This window comes from Colias croceus, chromosome 17 (genome assembly GCF_905220415.1).
Source record: "Colias croceus chromosome 17, ilColCroc2.1".
Classification (NCBI taxonomy): domain Eukaryota; kingdom Metazoa; phylum Arthropoda; class Insecta; order Lepidoptera; family Pieridae; genus Colias; species Colias croceus.
The window spans coordinates 5557744-5577938 of record NC_059553.1 but is presented as its reverse complement, the minus strand read 5'-3'; the positions used below and the strand labels follow the sequence as shown (position 1 = coordinate 5577938).

General features: G+C 32.2%; 4 protein-coding genes across 7 annotated transcripts in view; 2 read left to right on the top strand and 2 right to left on the bottom strand.

Annotated features, from left to right (window-relative positions):
• The window catches only part of LOC123699109 (carbohydrate sulfotransferase 11), a 45291-nt gene extending 41718 nt beyond the window's left edge, over positions 1 to 3573 (top strand). For 2 of the 3 annotated variants that reach the window (XM_045645983.1, XM_045645984.1), the window contains exons 6-8: positions 179 to 358; positions 1248 to 1402; positions 2059 to 3573. In XM_045645983.1, the coding sequence (XP_045501939.1) occupies positions 179 to 358; positions 1248 to 1402; positions 2059 to 2140 (417 nt within the window). In that variant the 3' untranslated portion in view covers positions 2141 to 3573. The remainder of the gene's footprint in view (positions 1 to 178; positions 359 to 1247; positions 1403 to 2058) is intronic. The other variant, XM_045645985.1, reaches the window with a different exon arrangement.
• Positions 3574 to 4696: 1123 nt separating this feature from the next.
• On the bottom strand, positions 4697 to 11454 carry LOC123699110 (putative GPI-anchor transamidase). The gene is made up of 7 exons (XM_045645986.1): positions 11274 to 11454; positions 10924 to 11202; positions 10228 to 10436; positions 9809 to 9926; positions 5541 to 5651; positions 5106 to 5284; positions 4697 to 4813 (listed from the first exon to the last, which is right to left on the bottom strand). The coding sequence occupies exons 1-7, from the start codon at positions 11352 to 11354 to the stop codon at positions 4741 to 4743; spliced, it is 1050 nt and encodes a 349-aa protein (XP_045501942.1). The 5' UTR covers positions 11355 to 11454; the 3' UTR covers positions 4697 to 4740.
• Positions 11455 to 11617: 163 nt separating this feature from the next.
• Positions 11618 to 15639, top strand: LOC123699107 (ras-related protein Rab-43). Its single transcript, XM_045645980.1, has 4 exons — positions 11618 to 11936; positions 12010 to 12094; positions 12224 to 12480; positions 13252 to 15639. Exons 1-4 carry the CDS (start codon positions 11727 to 11729, stop codon positions 13348 to 13350), a joined length of 651 nt encoding a protein of 216 aa, XP_045501936.1. The 5' UTR covers positions 11618 to 11726; the 3' UTR covers positions 13351 to 15639.
• LOC123699101 (RING finger protein nhl-1-like) overlaps positions 15585 to 20195 on the bottom strand; it is a 10536-nt gene continuing 5925 nt past the window's right edge. For both annotated transcript variants that reach the window (XM_045645973.1, XM_045645972.1), the window contains exons 2-9: positions 20008 to 20132; positions 19414 to 19691; positions 19028 to 19147; positions 18725 to 18946; positions 18374 to 18588; positions 16624 to 16850; positions 16289 to 16455; positions 15585 to 16157 (exon numbers count right to left, since the gene is read on the bottom strand). In XM_045645973.1, the coding sequence (XP_045501929.1) occupies positions 15681 to 16157; positions 16289 to 16455; positions 16624 to 16850; positions 18374 to 18588; positions 18725 to 18946; positions 19028 to 19147; positions 19414 to 19691; positions 20008 to 20132 (1831 nt within the window). In that variant the 3' untranslated portion in view covers positions 15585 to 15680. The remainder of the gene's footprint in view (positions 16158 to 16288; positions 16456 to 16623; positions 16851 to 18373; positions 18589 to 18724; positions 18947 to 19027; positions 19148 to 19413; positions 19692 to 20007; positions 20133 to 20195) is intronic.

The window sequence follows — 20195 nt, the reverse complement described above, 5'->3', positions numbered from 1 at the left end:
TGCAAAGCTAATATTATAATTATGCACTGTGAATTGTGCACTACTTATCTTTCTATACTCGAAGTATTTACCTACTAACCAGCAAAACGTCTTTAATCACTTTTAACTTACTTACTGCAACTTTTAACTTACTTACTTACAACTAATATTATATTTTGTACTATTCTTATCTCCACAGGCAACAGACTCAAGACCAGCGCCTACAGAACGGTATCCCGTCTTCGAAGAGTTCGTCTCGTATATACTGGACGAAGCGAAGGCGAGGCGAGTCCTCGACATGCACTGGACTCCCTACACGAACTTCTGCACGCCTTGCAAGTTTAACTTCGACATCATTCTTAAATTTGAAACCCTTGACGTAAGTGTTTAAGAATATTATTTAATTGCATTCTTTACTTTTTAGATTTAATCGTAGAGATGTTATGACCTTCTTTCAGTGATTCATAATTGATGATGATTTCACGACTGTAATACATAATTTTTTATAAAATATTTAATTCTCTTCCATTGCTTATGCAACAACTGGGATGTCTAGTTCCTAATTTCCATATACACAATTAAAAAGGTGTCTGTCTGGTAGGGCACGAAAGAGGATCACCTTTTTACTCATAAAAAAAACTCCGTAAAACTTAAATTTATAAGGCCCAAATGGCCGCAAGGACACCAAACTGCTTTATATCGTTCATTTTATCAAATGAATATATTTTAAGTACCTACATTAGTTTTAAAAGGTCTCTTCTTTGGATTTATTTACGATAATTACATCGATAAAAAATGGTTAAATGTTAGCATTAAAAATATCGGGGAACAAATAACAACCTACGAAAGTAAATCAAATAATCGTTAACTTCTACGTCTAAGGTTTTATACGTAAGAAACTCTGCCAGCAAATAATATAATGATGTGTACTCTACATTTAAATTAAGGGTGAATACACATCATTATTATTTCTAACCTAGCTAAAGCTTTTGTGATAAATGTGCTTTACGACCTCTTTCTTGTATTGATTGTACGTGGGTACATAATTCCAATTGAAGGTTTTATTTCTCAATTGTCTATTTTTTTAAAAGTAAAATATATGAAATATGTGCCTAATGAAAAATCTTTTAGCATAGAAATGTGTTATTAACGGGTAAAATATAGAAGATTATTTTGTAGAGTAGATTTCATCGAGTAGGTCTCCTCTGTGAAATTTGTCGAGTCGTGTACGTCCCAGTTTCTTTTGTGATTATTTTCTATATTTATAGGAGGATCAGAGGTTTTTGATCCAAATGGCGCGACTTCAGGACATAATCAAACCGGAGTGGCGGAACAGCGGCAAGGGAGGCACGTTGAATAATATCAACCATCTTTACTCCAGGCTGAAAAAGTCTCAACTGGACGGTCTCTATAATTTATACAAGTAAGTTATTTATCCACACAAATATCAATAAAAAAAATGTATTTTCATTTGTTACGAATAAACTGAAAAACTACCCTACTTATCGATTTAAAAAAAAATTCTACCATTAGAAAAATACATTATTATCGAGTGAAATATCATTTTTTTTTTACATTAATTTATAATAGAACAATCACAAGACGCTTGTAAGTATTGGTTTAAGGTCAGAGTAATCAAGAATGGTCTTATTGTTAGAATAAGCGGCAGTACAAGATACATAAACTGTTGTCTATTTAAAGATACAATTTTCGCTTCTTTTGATTATAGCATATTATTTTTTATTGGGTCAAGAAATCTAGTCTCTTTTGTCCAATAAGCATATTGTCCACATATTAATTTTATTAAAATTAAAGATTGTGTTACAGTAGGTCTAAGTAATCTCATTAGGAAAAGGATATATATATGTACCTAAATGTACGATGTGTCTGGACTGATGTGAGGAAAACATTTTTATTGCTTCTTTAATGTCAATACTCTATATCCATAAACGGACTAATTATTGCGGATGTTTATAATCACCGATTCACCGCGTTTGTAATTTATCGTCAACACGACACCGCTAGTAGGATCTTCTCACGTGAAATAATATAGGTACAAGGCCATGTATCATTTTTCAGAAACGATTTCCAGCTCTTCAACTACACAGTGGACAGTTACTACGATATAATTCAAACAGAAGATGGCACCACTCGCGGCTGAACTAAACGAGTGTGAATTATTGCTAGTTGGAACCAAAATAAATGGTCAGTATTTGTTGGTTAGAAATACTAAGAAAGACTGAAAATAATTCGTGGGGTTTAGTATAGTCAATACTAATTATTGATTGCCCTAAATCTACGTTTTAGCGATAATGTTATGAACAATGATGGTACGTGAAATGTGTACGTATAACAATTTGTTGTTGTCAATTTTCGATATTTTATCTGTATAAAGTTTCTAAATAGTCTGTTACGTTTAACTCGTGTTACCGTTTTATTTATTTGTTCGTTATGAAATATGTACGTCTATGTAATTAATGAACTAATAAATCTTTACATCAAAACCCTCATATTAGGAAACTTACACATACTTATAGCTCTATATGCTGTGTCTATATGTATGTACTAGCCCAATTCACTACATCGTGCTTCCGTAGAATAAAAATTATCTACCTACGTCATGACATGTTTGTTATTAGTTAGAGTTTCTGTTGATTCAATAGGAATTGATCTAACATTCCTTAAAATATATATATATACACTTGATTTCTCAAATAACATTATTATTGATTTTTTTATATTCATTATCGTCTTTAATCATATTGCCTTTATTTTTCTTATGGAGGTATACCTGCCCAGGTATTGTAAATTGCATTTGCATGAATTAAAATAAAATAACACACACAGAAATGTTAAATTTTTATTCGGTTTATATTTCTAAAATCTTCAAAACAAAATATTTTCTGTTATATTTTGTTGAAAATATCCGTAGATCAAATCGAAATAATATTATTTAAATAGTTTTCGTTAAATTTTGCTGTTAAATTTTTAAATTTACTTATCTTAAATTATCTCTTACATTGTTTTAGATAAGAATAATCCTTTTACTTTCTGATTGTTACGTTGTAAAATAAAAGTACCTTTAGAAGATTTAAAAATGTTTAAGTATATGTATATTCAAAAATCTGAATTTATCATAGTACATGCAAAATGCAGGGTAAGTTAAATTACTACATATTATTGTGTGGAAATGTATGTTAGACCACATCATTAACCGTTATAAAATTTGATCAACCGTTAGAGCTATTCGAACTTTATGAACATTATTGTTAAAAATATCTATCTATATAAAGTAACGTAACTATGATCGTCATAATAGCTGCATAAAGTCAGCAGTATATTTTTATACCGCCTCTAATTTTGTTAATTTAATTTATTACTCATCGCTAACGCACAAAGTTTCAGTAGATAATAGAATTAGATCTCTTATTATAAAATTATTGTAAGTGCTACCGTCAAAATAAAGGTACCTACCTACGTATAATATTCTACTTACGCTACAATTCCGCGTTACCTTTTACAAGAAATAAGTTCATAAAAAGAAGTACATGTGGGCAACATAGTTCGTGAGCTAATTAGTTGTTGACAAACTATGTTTATCTAATATATAAAAATCAATGCCACTTTTCGTTGTAATTCCATAACTCGAGAACGGCTGAACCGATTTCGATAATTCTTTTTTTATTATATTCCTTGAAGTACGAGGATGGTTCTTATGTAGAGAAAACGTTAATATGTACCACGGGCGAAGCCGGGGCGGACCGCTAGTTTTGTATAAAGTCATACCTAAGTCTTGTTTCAATTTACGATTGTAAAGTAAATGCATAGTTAGACCAAATTAATATTGAATTAATATTTATTTTTATGTTACATTTATTATAAAGTGTTGATCTTTTAAAAAAAACTTGTTTCATATATCTATATAAATTGTAGTTTAAAATTATTGATCAATTCTGCCTTTCATGGATTTTTTCATTTTGTATATTAATAATTTAATAGTTTAAGATTAAATCATTCTTTAAATAGGCCACCGAGAACAACTAAATAATTATTATCTTTAAAAACATAAGCTGTTATGATAAACTTCCTATATTTTTAAATTAAGCTCGACATTTAGAGCACATATTAATTTTAATAATAATGTTTAATATTGGGAATCAAATTTTGTAATTAATTTGCTCAGTTTATTTTGCTAGGAGCTTTATGATTGAACAATGTTAAAATTGTAATGTAGCAACGAATTGCGGTCTATGTTTGTCTGTGGATATAGATTTTTGTCGTTTTTAATTATTATCCAATGATATCTAAAAGTTTGAGTATCCATGAAAATTTAAATTTAGTCACTAAGAAAACTGCTTATGTATAGATTAAAATAAGATTTCCGTAGTTGTAGACAATGGAAGGAATAGACCAAAAGATATGGCCTATGAACGTAACTGGAATGGTGCTATAGTCTCTTAGAAATTGATCTCATATCAGAATGAGATGTAGTGCCGTGTACTTGTTGCTAATTAATTATGTATCCTGTTTAGGAAGGGTCGGTTGTGTTATGTTGTTCTTAAAGAAATTTTATTCTTAGTATAATAGAGAAATAAATAATTATATAATGGAATGTTTGTTTTATTTACCTATGCCACATGATATAAGTTAATAAGTAATAACAAAGTTTCATAAGTCGAAAATGAAGGGTGTATTTCTTTTAATAAAACGTCAGAAATTATTTGTTTAATGTTTTATTTGGTAACATTATTATCCTATATGCTATGTATTTTGAGAAACTAAATGCATTGGAAATTGAGGTAGATATGCCCTTTTCTCTCGCGATGTTGTGTTCCTGAAAGAAAAAAGAAAAAAAACATTAGCCTTTATTTAGCATTTTAGTGAACCCTTATTTTAACAAAGAAAACTGTATAATTGACATTTTATTTAACTACGTCTTTTACTTTTATGAATATGCCATGTGTATTAAAAAGATATAGATATGAATGACGTAAAACTCCAGTAATTACGTACCTATTCGCCCCGTTAAAAAGTTATTTACAGTTTTTAAAATGCATTCAATTGTGCGAAAAATACTACGAAGCTTAAATTTATTTTAACTTCAAATATAAATTGAAAATACTTACTCAGTCTTAACCTTTCTCCTCTTTGGTATATCAATAATATTAATAGGCTCTGTAGTGATTATCACAGGTCTTACAGAGCCAAAGAAGTCAGTTATAGGCACTTTACTGGGGTCACGTTTGAACAAATCTCGACGAACTCCTACGGTAGATATACATGCATGTTTCGGACATACTGCCAACTGAAATCATTTAAATATAGTAGAAAATAATTAATTTTGTAAGCATTTAGAATAACTATAAAAGTCACCATTGTGAAATAATAGAAGTGAATGAATTGATGCTTACAGTTTTTTTTTTACATTTTACGAAAATTCGTGAAAATATAAAATGGATTGAATTAATAAGTTTTTAATTACGTTGATAAAAGTATAGGACATTATATTGTAGGCAATAAAGTGTTATCTATCAATCTTTAATAATAAATATTATACTCACAAATTCAGACATAGTTTTCTTGCTATTTGGATGAACATTTTCCAAAAACTCCAGTACATAGTAAGTGTATCTGTCAATAATATACACTCCGATAGCAGAGTCCACATGATGCTGAAAACATTTTTTTATTTATTAAGTAACTAGAATCTAGATAATTAAAATTAATACTATACATATTAATTTATATATTGATATTGTATATTGTAAGTTTTTACTCTAATAAAATACTTATTTTAAATACAAATATGAATTTATTTTACTTTATTAGTTTCATAGAGTAAGATCCCAGAGCGATAAGACATAACTTATTTTCTAAAAGATGAAACTTTAAGTTCTCAGTAGTGTCTCATGTACTTTGTATACCGGCGTGTTTGTGAAGTTTGCCCAGTGACACCTGGGAAGGTACCAGGTGAGAAAGGTGACTAAAAATAAGAGTTACTTTACTTAAATTTAGATGGCTGATTTTTAGATATATTTTATAGAATATCATTCTCAAATGGTATCGCAAGTATCAGACACTTTTCATGGACCAAAACTTTTGTCAGACGCTTTAAAGCTCCACCAAAAATAAATAAACTTTACTTATTTTTTAATGTCTGATTTTTTAATATGTTATCAACATAACTACTACAAAATTATATTTAATCAGTCAGACAAATTGGAATGACCAAAAATCCACTAAACACAAAAATTATTCGGCCGTGAGTACGAACGCGAGAGCATTATGCATGCGTTTCAGAGCGAGTGAGACGTCCATAGTAACACAATATACAGATACATACAGTAAGGAAACTTCATACAAAACGTCCGAAATGGCTCACGCGCACAAGCAAGCGTGTTTACGAGTATCTTAAGTGCCCTTACGCACTAGCGGTTAACCGCGTTAGCCGCTTTCCCATTTTAATATGCAACCGCTTATGATTGTACGCACTAATCATAAAGCGGTTGCATATTAAAATGGGAAAGCGCGGTTAGCCGCTCCCGCGGTTAACCGCTAGTGCGTAAGGGCATTAGGGGTTTTGAGGGGGATCGATAGTAGCGGGTGACACATCCACAGATTTTGAATAACAAAGAAGTAGTATAGAAAAAAGTTTAAAGTGATGTCAATTCACATTAAATAAATATCGATTGTTTCAGTTTGTATCGGTCAATTAAGGAAAGCTGGCATGTTCACAGTACTCACACTTATGCAATTTCACTTACAGTATGTTCAAAAATAAATGCGACTCTAGTTTCATTTTAGACTTGAATTGTAAAATGGGTGCGTTGTAGATAAATATATTATGCAAATATAATTATGAAAGCTCTCATAATTTACCTGTAAAATTATACTTTAAAAGTAAATCAATTGATGAAGTTAATTATTTATTCTAATAATAATCAATTGGATAAAAGTATTAATAATCATTCAATTATCAAATAATAATTAAATTTCAGGTCATAAAAACAATACAAATAACACGTGCGCCCACTCCCAACACACGGATGGTTGTTTTGATAATGATTTAAATAACGGACGTCTTCTGCAGTTGCGGAGCAGTCTTGTCCTGACTTTAGTCGAGTAAAGATATCTAAGAAATATTATATTTGTAGTAAGTACGTAATACCTACCAATACGCGCTAACAAATATGTGTTACATGTTTATTGTATAATTTTCACACTATTGGTTTTAAACTCAAACTCAAACATTTATACAATTAGACTTCTTCTAGAAGCACTTTTGAATCGTCTTAGCAGTTTAACAGTTTTAACATTTACCACCAATTCAGAGAGCAGTATCTATAGAGAAGAAGAAGAATCTATTTAATCATACCTAATCGTAATCTTCTACTTCACTGAAACTTTCATCGCTCGAAGAACTCGCCGTCGGAATTTCTTAATGTTATTATAAATGAGTCAGTGTAGTTAATTATCTACTTTTGATTCTAATTGAATATATTTTTCCTCATGTTCTCGCGTCTTTCTCCAAACGTCACTAAACATATCCAGAGTCCAGACTAATATGGCATTTGCTTCCTTTCTAAATAATTCTTCCACAGTTTTCAAGTTAAAGTTCACATTTTGTGATGCTACTTTCCCTTTAACTATGCCCCATAGTAACTCTATTGGGTTGAGTTCTGGATGGTATGGTGGAAGGCGCAATACACTATGTCCATGATCTTTGAGGATTGCATCAAGTAAAAATTGTGTATAGTTTGGCTTATTTTTTTTTAATAATGTGATAACTCTGATTATTAATTAGTAATTTGATTTTTGAAAAAAAAAAATGCCGATTTTAGTCAAAATTTATATTTTTCTAACAAGATCCTTATCATCCAAATTTCCACCTTGGTGAGAAAAATTGACATTTCTAATGAAAATGAACAAAAAATTAAATGATTTTATTAAATACTGTAAAATAGTCTATAATTCTTCCATTTGCTGTATCACAAAATTCTTCATAGATTTTTAGATATTCGTACTACACCAATTACATCACCCTGTATTTATAAACAATTGCAAAATATGACACATACATAGGCCGGGAGATACTGACACAAAATTTCGGGTCATTTGTAACAGAATGGCGGTTCTACAGAGGTCTTATTACGCAATGACTAAAAGAAAAATGATGGTCAGAACGCTGGTACCAGTGGACTAGTCGCGTGGGCGTTAGTCGAACTCGTCGTATAAATAGCGAAAGTCAAACGATTTTTAACACAAAAATTTAAGAATTTACCGATAGCCCATAAAAAAGATGTAGTCCGCCGGTACCAGCGTTCTGACCATCATTTTTCTTTTTGTCATTGCGTACTAAGACCCTTCTAGACCGCCATCCTGTTACAAATGACTCGAAATTTTGTGTCAGTATCTCCCGGCCTAACATGTGCAATGTGTAAATGTGTTGACGTTCCAGCTCTTCTTAATATATCAATAGCCCTTTCTATAAATATATTTGTACATATCGTATCTGACTACAAGTTAAAAAGAGACTATTTTTAAATTTCTATAGATATGGCAGCATGAGTTTTAAATTATGTTGACATATTTTCTCCCAAAATGATAGCTACAAATAGTCACTATTAGCCTATTAGGAACCCAGTCTGTTTAAAGATCGCATCTATTTTTTACGCAATCTAGAAGAGCACAAAAATCTAAAAAAATGGAAACCTTAAAAAATTTTGTTTAAATTTATGTGCATAATTGCGTAAATATTAGGGAAGAAAAAGATAGATATTATAATTATTGTATTTTTATCGATAGACGTATCGATAAAAATACAATAATTATAATATCTTAAAGTGACGACTTTACCACTTTGTCGAGCACTAAGCCTGTCACACTATTTTCTTTTTCATCCTAAAACAAAAAGGTGGAGGTTCTATGCTAAAAATTAATTTACCGAATATATGCAATAAATTATTTTAATTTTAATAATTATTAATTATTACCTTAATGTTGAAATTCATTTTATTTGAAAAGAGATACAGAAATATTTTATCGAAAGCAGTAAGTACTTTTTGGAATATTTACATTCTTCGCTCTGACACGCATGCGCATAGTGCTCTCGCGTTCGTACTCACGGCTGAATATTTTTTGTGTTTAGTGGATTTTTGGTCATTCCAATTTGTCTGACTGATTAAATATAATTTTGTAGTAGTTATGTTGATAACATATTAAAAAATCAGACATTAAAAAATAAGTAAAGTTTATTTATTTTTGGTGGAGCTTTAAAGCGTCTGACAAAAGTTTTGGTCCATGAAAAGTGTCTGATACTTGCGATACCATTTGAGAATGATATTCTATAAAATATATCTAAAAATCAGCCATCTAAATTTAAGTAAAGTAACTCTTATTTTTAGTCACCTTTCTCACCTGGTACCTTCCCAGGTGTCACTGGGCAAACTTCACAAACACGCCGGTATACAAAGTACATGAGACACTACTGAGAACTTAAAGTTTCATCTTTTAGAAAATAAGTTATGTCTTATCGCTCTGGGATCTTGGACTATCATGTGATAGATAGCCTGAATGTCTTTATTGGAAATCAGAATGGAGTTTCAGACTTTAAAAAAAAGACGTGTGGCACTCGGGGACTGCCGCGGTAAAGCTATTGCATAGCATGCCTTCAAGCCACACCTCCGTGCCAGTCGGAGTGGGGAGCGTGAGGTTTTTTCGTTACGGAATTTCTGGATTCGGTCCCCGCGCTCAAGGCCCGCGATAGAAAATTAAAAAATATTCTTTATTCTCCTTTTAATATGGTAGTAGTTAGAAATAAATAACTTACAGAAAGTGAATCTTCTCCCACCAGACTGCTAGCAGTAGCTAAAATGTTTGGTGAATAAAACTTCTCATACATTGAAGACGCCTGACATGTGTCTATTATGAAAAATATTTCATTGTATCTGGAAATAAGACAAAATAAATCAACAAGGTGTTATTATTTTAAATGATAAATAATTGGTCAGATAAAATATAATAATACGTATGGTATTCATTTTACATATGACTGGATTTATCATGGTATTTTTAACTACCTATTACTATTATTTATAGTAAAAAGTTTTAATTGAAAATAATTAATACAAATTCTCTCCCAATTTTTATGGTTTAAAATAGCAGTAAACATACTACACTGAGTACTTTCACTTTCAAATGCTTGGTGAAAAAAAAAAAAATTAAAGATTAATTTACAATTCCTATTACCTTCTTTTCTGCCACATTTGTTCAAGCGCATCAGCCAATTCCTGACTGGTTATTTCCTCCGAGTCTTGAAACTTCAAAAAGCCATCACCTCCATGGCCAGTTAAGTAAATAAGTATATTACTGCCTTCATCTGTTAGCAGTCTTTTAGACCTTGGTGTGTCAGGTGGAACTCGTCCTGTTAGTAAACGCACAAAGTTTTCAACTGAAACCTGTAAAATATTGTTTATTTTTGAAGTCAGTATCAGATTCAATGTATTTCTATACTTAATAGGATTTTAAAGCAAATTAAATAAAATTCTGAGGCATCTTTATGGGTTGAATTGGGCTTCAGATCTGATCTATTGTTTCACTTGTTTTGAAATAAGCAAATTTATTTATGTGCAACAAAAATGTAATAACTGATCCAAAAGGTGCTTTATTGTCCTACTAATATTATGGATGCGAAAGTTTGTGAGGATGGATGTGTATGTGTAAGTTTGTTACTCTTTCACGCAAATACTACTGAACCGATTACAATGACATTTATCACACATATACAGGGTACTTGGATTAACACATAGGATAGGTTTTTTTTTGAAGCCTCGGGCGGATAGCTAATCAACTATTAATGTGTTTCTACCTCACAAGGTTCCTACAAGATCAATGCTTTAAAAATGTACTTATGTGTTAATTGTAAACTAGAAAATACAATATTACCTCATATCCTCGATAATCTACTTCAACATCATCACCATAAACATTAATTTGTTCATGAGCATTGTTAAAAATCGTAGCCGGCCGAGGATTCCTTGGGTTGCAAGCCATATCATCTGATATCATTAGTATAATCTGGCTATCTGGTATTCCTAATCTCTTAACACTGCGATATATGGACAGCACATTGGCTACATGCCGGTAATTAAACCAAAACCGTGACGTATCTACTAAAACTGCCCAATTATTTGTATGGTTCGACTTCTGGAACTGTTCTGGAATCTAAAACAACAATTTAATTTAAGAATATGATTATGAAAAGCTATTCAATTTTCGTATAAAAATTTACGTACTTCTATCGCTTGACTAGTAGATATTATGGTCGCAGTTAATATTATCAAGCAATGCACGATAGACTTGGACGACATATTCATTTTGTTCACTTTTCCATTGATCTATTAAATGTAATTCTTAGCTTAGTTGATTTTAATTTTAATGAGTGTTTACACACTGCATTGACAGAAAAGAAGAATTAACAGAATTAACATTTTTTACAGTTGACACTCGATAAAGAAAGAGAGAGAAATAACAAATAACTTGGAAAAGTAGAGGGAGAATGAACTGAAATTACTACAATATTATTTCAGTTCGACTCGTCAATATTGTCTAGAGTGCTTTTGGCTATGGTAGCTGTCAATAGGCATGGGAATGGCAGAACTGTCAAAGTGTGGTCAACCGTCAAAGTGTCAAGCGATTAACGTAAACAGAAGATTTTATGAATTTTGTAGTTTATTTTATTTTAAATCATGAGCAGTCGCAATCCAAATACTTTAATGAGTGTACCGGATGAGCAGTTCGACTATCTATTTAAAATTGTTCTGATTGGTGACTGTGGAACCGGGAAAACATGTATAGTGCAGCGGTTAAAATCCGGAAATTTTATAGAACGGCACGGAAATACGATAGGCGTAGATTTCTCAATGAAAACTTTGGTAATAGACGGGAAGAAGGTCAAGGTAAGAGAGACTATAGTACGCTCAATAATAAGTTAAACAATTTGTCTGCATATACAACTATTCATTGTTTTAGCTCCAGATTTGGGATACGGCTGGACAAGAGCGATTTAGAACAATTACTCAAAGTTACTATCGGTCTGCAAATGGAGTTATTATAGGTATGTTTATAACGCCCACACTATTTATGATTCAATACTGCATGAGATTCTATGTAATAATGTAACTGACAGTTAAATGTTATAGCAACTCACATTTATCTAACATAACTGTAATTTTCTATTTTCTAGTTTACGACATTACAAAGAGAACATCATTTATATCACTAAAGAAATGGATAGAGGAAGTTAGGAGATACACATCTTCAAATGTTATAGTAGCATTAATAGGCAATAAATGTGATCTAGCTGATCAGAGGGAGGTAGAAATTGAAGAGCCTAAGTCTTTCTGCCGATATGTTCCTGAGATTATGTTTGTTATGGAAACGTCAGCTAAAGACAACACCAATGTTGAAGATACCTTTCGGAGCCTAGCTACTGAATTAAAGGTAATTTGTTTGTGAGATATAATAATAAAATATATATAGGAATGTTGCTGCAAATAAATGACAACAACATTGTAGAGACTATATATTATCAACTATTTTAGAGATAATACAAGGCTGGATGTAGCACCAAAATATGGTTTCCTTTATATTATTAGATCTAGCTTTAATTTATATACAGGACGGGACTCAATGTTTATTTCAAGTATAACTGTCATTTTTGACCAATACCCTTGATTTAAAAGTATTAGATAAAAATATTATTAACTTATTGGCTTTGATAATAAGCATATGACGTGATATAGCTGTGTAATATAAAATTAAGCCGTTTGTGGGTTATAGGATATTTCACCAATCCCAGTAATATTTGTTTTATTAACAATGATTTATTAAACAATTTTTTTTTAATTGCAAGCTCTTATTAAACAAACACATAATATGAAATAGACATTAAAAAAAAAAGACGGTTTGCACTCCGGGAGTGCCGGCAGAAGTGAAAACTTGATTATTAACGTTCAGCATGTTTGATATTTTAGAATGGTATCCGTCTTACGCATGGAATATAAGGGCTAAAAAAAAAAACATCCGTCTTACGCTTTTTCGATCAGGCCACGTGTCCTGACGCGAGTTTAAGATTTTATACCCAACGCCGCTAAAGAAGTTTTCACTTCAAAATTTTATATTTTCTCATAATTTATAAATAAAAATGTAAAACTATATATTGATGTATGGAAGCATAAAATTATATCTTCACAGTGAAGTTATTTTTTTCAGCGGCAACATGATAGTAGTGAAGGGCCGCCTGCAGATTCAGATGCCGTGGTTTTAGGAGAGAGCCATGCTGTAAGTAGGTGTCAGCCCTGCGGGTCTTAGTCCACTAAATTAAGTAGATAATTACTCATTAGATCAAATTATGTTTGTGTTAGTTGGCTCATAAAATTATGCAAACACTTAAAAAAATCCTCATCAGTCTAATAATTGTGTTCATGGAGCAATATTGACTTAAAAATAAGGTGTAATGCGAGCTACCTACATACCTGCAGCAGGGGCAATAGCACCATTAAATGGCTCCTTAATTGTGATGTGTACCAGGCAAGCAGGGGCAATTTAGAGAACAGGTGAAATTGCTCCGACCGAGATTGTCCCTGCGGCAGGTAGGTGAGTATCCGGCTTAATGTATCCCAGTTGAAAATGAGTTTTGTATGAGGACCTTTTTTGGATCTTGCCTTAATAGACTTATATCATTATATGCTGTTTGTTATTGCATATATAACTCGCACCTCTATAATTCCAACACACTTAACACTCTTTGAGATGTAAATTTTATAGTTACAATATCACCCATAGGTGTAACATATTACAAGAGATGCTTGTGTTTCAAATACTTCAACATTGTGTCACATTTCACAAACCTATGTGCAAGCATTGTCACAAATAGTAACTACAGGTGCTTGTAGTTGGGAGTGTTCTGCTATAATATCCATATTTTTTTTGTATATGGCAATTTATATGCTACATTAAAATAGAATTAAAAATTATGTTGCCAGATTATTTTAACATAACTTTTAAATTATGGGTTTGTAAATACATTATACTTTGTATATTATAAGTATGAAAATTAAAAACATAAATAGGTACACTTTTGTTCTCAAATGTACAAAGTGTACAATTTATATTCATACAAATTATTTTGTATCATATTTGTTGTAAATAAGTATGAATAAACATATTGTGTTTATTTTCTTGTATTATCTTATGGCTATGATCTGTTAATGAAATTATGTTTAAAATTTTTAATATTCAAAGGATCATCACAACCATAATCTAAAATCTATGGATTTTATGTATTTTTTATGCTTATTTTGAAATCATTTTAGGTGTGTGTTTTCGTTCACTATACATTCACAATATCTAAATATTGTTTGGTATTTTATTAATTTATAAAAATATGATATTGATATACCTATTATATTTAAAGGTTACATCTTTCTTATAATAATTTTAAGTTAAAATATATCTGTATTATTTTAAGGAATACGTTCTATGAAGTGAAAATATTTTATCCCAAAATAATGAATAGTAACTATACAATTTATGTAACCAAATACTAGACTAAAACAACTATTCAATAATCACTACCTCCTCATAAACATACATACATATTTGGCATTAGCCTTTTTTATTTTAATTTATCAAGTAATGATTTTTATTGGTGTCGTAATTCGAAACGTAACATAAAGTTGTTTTAAAATAACTTTTTTTATTAACGTAATAATTTAATAATAAATTTATGGCTTCTCAAGTATCCATCAATAATAATATCTCTATGAAAACAGTAATAACTGAACGCCCCTAAACACCCTTCCATTGCAATAAGCTAACCTTCAAATTCAATAGACAGACAGAGTTTCTTCGCATTTATCATATCAATATTGATTTTATATTACAGCTTTGCAGAGGTTTTATTTATTCGTAATCATGGGGCTTTAAATAAATTTCCGTCACAAACTAACTAGTCTTAGGTGTCTTGTAATTTTTGTCAGTTTTGATATATTGATAATATTTGTATGAAATTACGATATTAGTCAAGTACCACCTATTCGAGACTGATGTACGCCATAATAATAAATCTAGGAATTATGTATTATATGTATGTAACGTGGTGTAATTTAATTATGTTAAATAGGTTTATATTCCACCAGTGCTATGTTGTTAATTCCACTGTGTATATTAATATTATATAATAATAGAGTTATGAGATCATAGTATCAGTGTTATAGAAGTTATTGAAATTTATGAATTGTGCAAAAAATTTAAATCGCTTTCTTTGAATCTTTTTCACACATTTCGCTCTAAAAATCGCAAGAAACCTACATGCTAACTTACGTTTGATCTCATACTGAATGTTCTGATCACAAATAATTTAATAGATTTCGTTTATTTTTATATTCTACTATATTGCTCCGCAAATGTATTTTTGCTGTAATTTATTTGAATCTCGTCTTCGGAGCAAATATTCATATTCATATCTGTGATTCGTAACATCCGCTTTTGATATTTTTTTATATTCTTTTTGTAAATCATTATAATATAGAAACACTACTCGATTGTTTTCAATACATTTATTTAGATTTACACTAGTGTTAACATTTTTGTTTACAATAAAATTATGTTAATTACCTACAACTGTTTTTTATTTATACTCAAAAGAAGTTGACGCAATGATTTTTCGTATCGCTGACGATGACGTCTAATTGCTTCGTGACGTGGAGACCAGATATCCAGCCAAATTTGCCGGGCTCGGAGCCAAGTCTGCCAAAAACACGGACAAGTTGACCGTTGGGTTTGAAAATTTGAATTCTACAGTTTCCAGAGTCTCCTACTAGTATATTGCCCATAGGATCAACAGCGAGGACTTCTGGCTGTCTAAACTGTCCCTTTCTATGACCAGTGGAGCCGAATTCTGTGATTTTACTTTTGTCGTTCTTGTTGTAAACTTTAACTCTACGGTTTCCACTGTCCAAGACGATGACTCTATCGTTTGTGACTGCTACACCGGTTGGTGCGTTTAGTTCTGTGCACATTGTTTCTTTCATTTCCCAAATACTTGACGTGTCCCTTGGCTGGTTTCGCATCGCAATACCGAATTGGTCAACGAATTTTCCATCTGGTTGGATAACCTGATATGAAAAAAAAGTAAATCGGTCTGATTATTATTGGAAGTATTTTTAGATATCATATAGATTATGGAGTAAGTCATTATAAAAATTGTTTAAACAAGAGGTCAAAATGAATTTAAAGTTGAATGTACCTGAATCCTATCATTTCCAGTATCAACAACATAAATATGATGTTGAGCGTTATCTGTGGCTATTCCTTCAGGCGATCTAAACATTCCTAGGCGGCTACCTTTTTGTCCTATTGAGGTGAGATATTCTCCATCCTTAGAAAACACGTGGATACAATGTTTCCATTTATCTGAAATGGAAATAAAATTATCAATTAAACAGTTTTTTTAATAACGTTTTTAAACCATTGGCAAAATGTAGTAGCGATGTGAATAATTATACTGTCTACGTCACTTAAAGTTTTAATTTAAATCTGGATTTATCGATTTTTTTAAACAGGTAAAATAACAAACCCGACCTGTGATGTAAATCTCTCCCAAACTTTTCATAAAAGCAATTTGTACGGGGCAGAGCATTTCCTCGCAGGACAGACGGGTAACAATTTTAGCCTGAGTCCTCTCTACCACCAGCACGCTATGACTATCCATGTCACAGATGTACAAGTGGTTATTCCAAGGACCAATACCGACTCCGCAGGGCCTTGAAGTTTTCCGCCATACGTAATGTGGTACGAAATTTCGGGACCTAGAAGAAGGTAAGTGAGAGACTATGACGTATGTATACTTAGTTGTCCTTTAACTACCAACTAAAATATACGTATGAATAATATGTGTAACATACATAAGATGTAGTTTTGCCGCGTGTGTTTTATCACCGAGTCATTAGTTAAAATAGTAACGTAACTATACTATAACGTTTTATATTAGAGAATCTTAACATAAAATATAGTATCTTCACCGTGTGTGACGCGCTTAATGTTTGTTGAAATAAGAGGAAGACATAATATGTCCATGGGCGTAGCCACGGTGGGGCAGGCCGCAGGGTGGGGCACTTGCCCTACTCTAGCTTTAACCTGGAAGGTAGGTAGATACCTAACCAAATCTAAAAATTGAAGTAAGTACCTACTAACTCTTTTGACTGACTAACACCTAACAAGTGTCATACGCCCAGCGACCAAACGGCTGAAGATTTTTGGATCTATTTCGTGGTGTGGTAGGTGAACAATAAGGGGTTTTGAATAAGAATAATTCGAATAACGAATTACACACGAAAAAAGAAAATAGCTGAGGTTTCTATGTTACATGAACTGTAAGAAAAATGAGTATAGTACCCCAATTAGTTACCCCACTAACTCACCCAATTTCACTTTTGTTGTTTTACACGTTCTACAACTCACTGATACTTTTTACTTTAGACTTATTCGCCATCGCAAATGCCTTCGCAAATGCCTTCGCAAATGCCTTCGCGAATGCCTTCGCGAATGCCTTCGCAAATGCCTTCGCGAATGCCTTCGCCAATGCCTTCGCGAATGCCATCGCAAATGCCTTCGCGATTGCCTTCGCGAATGCCTTCGCAAATGCCTTCGCGAATGCCATCGCAAATGCCTTCGCGAATGCCTTCGCGAATGCCTTCGCAAATGTCTTCGCAAATGCCTTCGCGAGTGCCTTCGCAAATGCCTTCGGAAATGCCGGCGGTACAGCCGCCGGCATTTGAAGACCTGGATATAACTTTGGGTACATACAGTTGCTAGTTATGCAAATGCCTTCGCGAATGCCTTCGCGAATGCCTTCACGAATGCCTTCGCGAGTGCTTTCGCGAATGTCTTCGCGAATGCCTTCGCGAATGCCTTCGCAAATGCCTTCGCGAATGCCTTCGCAAATGCCTTCGCAAATGCCATCGCAAATGCCTTCGCGAGTGCCTTCGCGAATGCCTTTGCAAATGCCTTCGGAAATGCCGGCGGTACAGCCGCCGGCATTTGAAGACCTGGATATAACTTTGGGTACATACTTGGTACATACCTACAGTTGCTAGTTACATATTATTTTTTATTGTTCAACCCTCTACAATGGCAAAAGAACAGAATGGAAATAAATATTATAATGCTCTAAGTAGTGCTCTATATATTATCGTGTTAATTGCTGTTGAATGTACGTCAATATAATAGCTATTAAGCGAGAGAAGCGGGTTTAAATCCTACCTCTCGATAATTATTGTAACTGTTAAATACAGCAACTATAAAACTGCAAAGTCACAAAAAAAATATCTACCTATAGTGCTGTATAAGAGTGCTCTCATTCTCCAAAGGATTGTTTTGTTTTGCGGCTTCTGGAAGTGGATCATCAGATTCAGCATCAAACGGAGTTTTAACATCGGAGTCAATGCGAAAATTCTCTTTGTCGAATATAAAGTTTTCAGCATCCCATTTTGATACATCGCCCAGCAGTTGCAGCGTGTTTTGGTGAAGATTCACGAATGTCTTTACCTGTAGAGTTCGTAAATGTTTTACTCATGATTCGATATAACCTAGCTATGGATAAGTGTGGTAAGTAATAAATATAAGATAGGTAAGCGTTTAGAAAAATATGTAGTTACATAGGTCGTAACAAAAAGAAACTTACCTTATGCATATCATCTTCCCTATTTTGCTTTTCAACGTCAAGGACTTTGTTAGCCACATCTTTTGCTTCATTTAATGACGATTGAATTGCTAAAGCGGTCAATTCTCCCGATTTTTGCAAATCGTTCATTTCTTGCAATAGGTTCATTTTTGCTTCCAATATAGCATTTATTTTCTCTTCAGCAGCTATATTTATTTGTTCAACTACTCGTTCACAACGATCCTAATAAGAAATATTTGTTACAATAAACAAAAATCAGTTAATCATTCACCTTCAATAATCTTGTACGTAATATAATATTACCTTATAATGTTCAATTTTGTGGTCCAATCTACTGGCTGCCGTGTCGAGTTCTCTGAGAATAGAACCCACTTGGATTCGTAAGTCCTCTATGTGTTGAGACCAACAGACGCGACAGAAATTCTGTAAATATTAGTACTTACTCTTTAAATTGTAAATTACAACTAAGTAGGTAATATCGCTCTAATAAAATTATGAGGACTACAAATAGCCATGCCCATTCATAGACTGCATCACTACTTACCATCAGGTGGGATGCAGTCAAATGCCTGGCTATCTTCAATAAAAAATAAAATAAAATTGAGAAGCTAACTATCATATAAATTGAAGTAACTAATAATTTATGTTATTGATAAAATCATCAAAACATATGAAGCCTAAGTATTTACCAATTTACAATGTTCACACATCGAAATATCAGGGTTGTCACACAACGTTTTGCAATTAGAGCATCTTATACCAGCAGCAAATAAATCCACATTTTGATAATTAAGTGGCGTAGATGGCGTGCTTGGAGGCGTTGCATTTGTTGTTTTATCTGACGGTTTGATTCCGACCATGTGAAGCAAGGTGTTTATGTAGAGATTAGATGGTAAATTGTCCACGAAATTAGAGCCATTTGTCTGTATTCTTGTGTGGCAGACGGGACAACTGATTACGTGTAAATCTGAAAAATATATACCATAGTTTTAATTATACATTACTTTATGTAGGTTATCTATATACATTAAAATTTAGCTATGTAGATTGTAGGTACAATTTTTATCAATAAGGGCCATCGTAACATTTTTTTTAATAATATATATATCAACTAGGTAGTTACTAATATGTAAACTTTATATTGTATGTTCCTCATATTACAATGTAGAAGGTTGGCATTCTATAGTGTGAACATAGTTAGGTATACTTACTTGCGCTGATCATTTGTGTACAAACTTGCATCGAAAAAAGCAATAATGAAAAAGTTATTAGTAAGATCTTACCAGCGACATAAATTTTGAGACAAGCTTGGCAAAATGTGTGTTGACATGGCAACATTTTAGGTATGCTGAGGATTTCCAGGCATAATGCGCATTGAACTAAATCGTTTATCCCCGCAACTGTTAATCTGAAAAAACAAGTGATAACTGCGTTAAAAACAACCGACTTCAAACTTGCACTTGCAAAATTT

Coding starts and splice junctions, on each gene's coding strand:
- LOC123699110 (XM_045645986.1), bottom strand. CDS start 11,354: ATGAATATGTCGTCCAAGTCTATCGTGCATTGCTTGATAATATTAACT. Junction 11,203..11,273: donor CTACTAGTCAAGCGATAGAA/GTACGTAAATTT, acceptor TTGTTGTTTTAG/ATTCCAGAACAGTTCCAGAA. Junction 5,285..5,540: donor AGAAAACTATGTCTGAATTT/GTGAGTATAATA, acceptor AAATGATTTCAG/TTGGCAGTATGTCCGAAACA.
- LOC123699107 (XM_045645980.1), top strand. CDS start 11,727: ATGAGCAGTCGCAATCCAAATACTTTAATGAGTGTACCGGATGAGCAG. Junction 11,937..12,009: donor TAGACGGGAAGAAGGTCAAG/GTAAGAGAGACT, acceptor TCATTGTTTTAG/CTCCAGATTTGGGATACGGC. Junction 12,481..13,251: donor GCCTAGCTACTGAATTAAAG/GTAATTTGTTTG, acceptor TATTTTTTTCAG/CGGCAACATGATAGTAGTGA.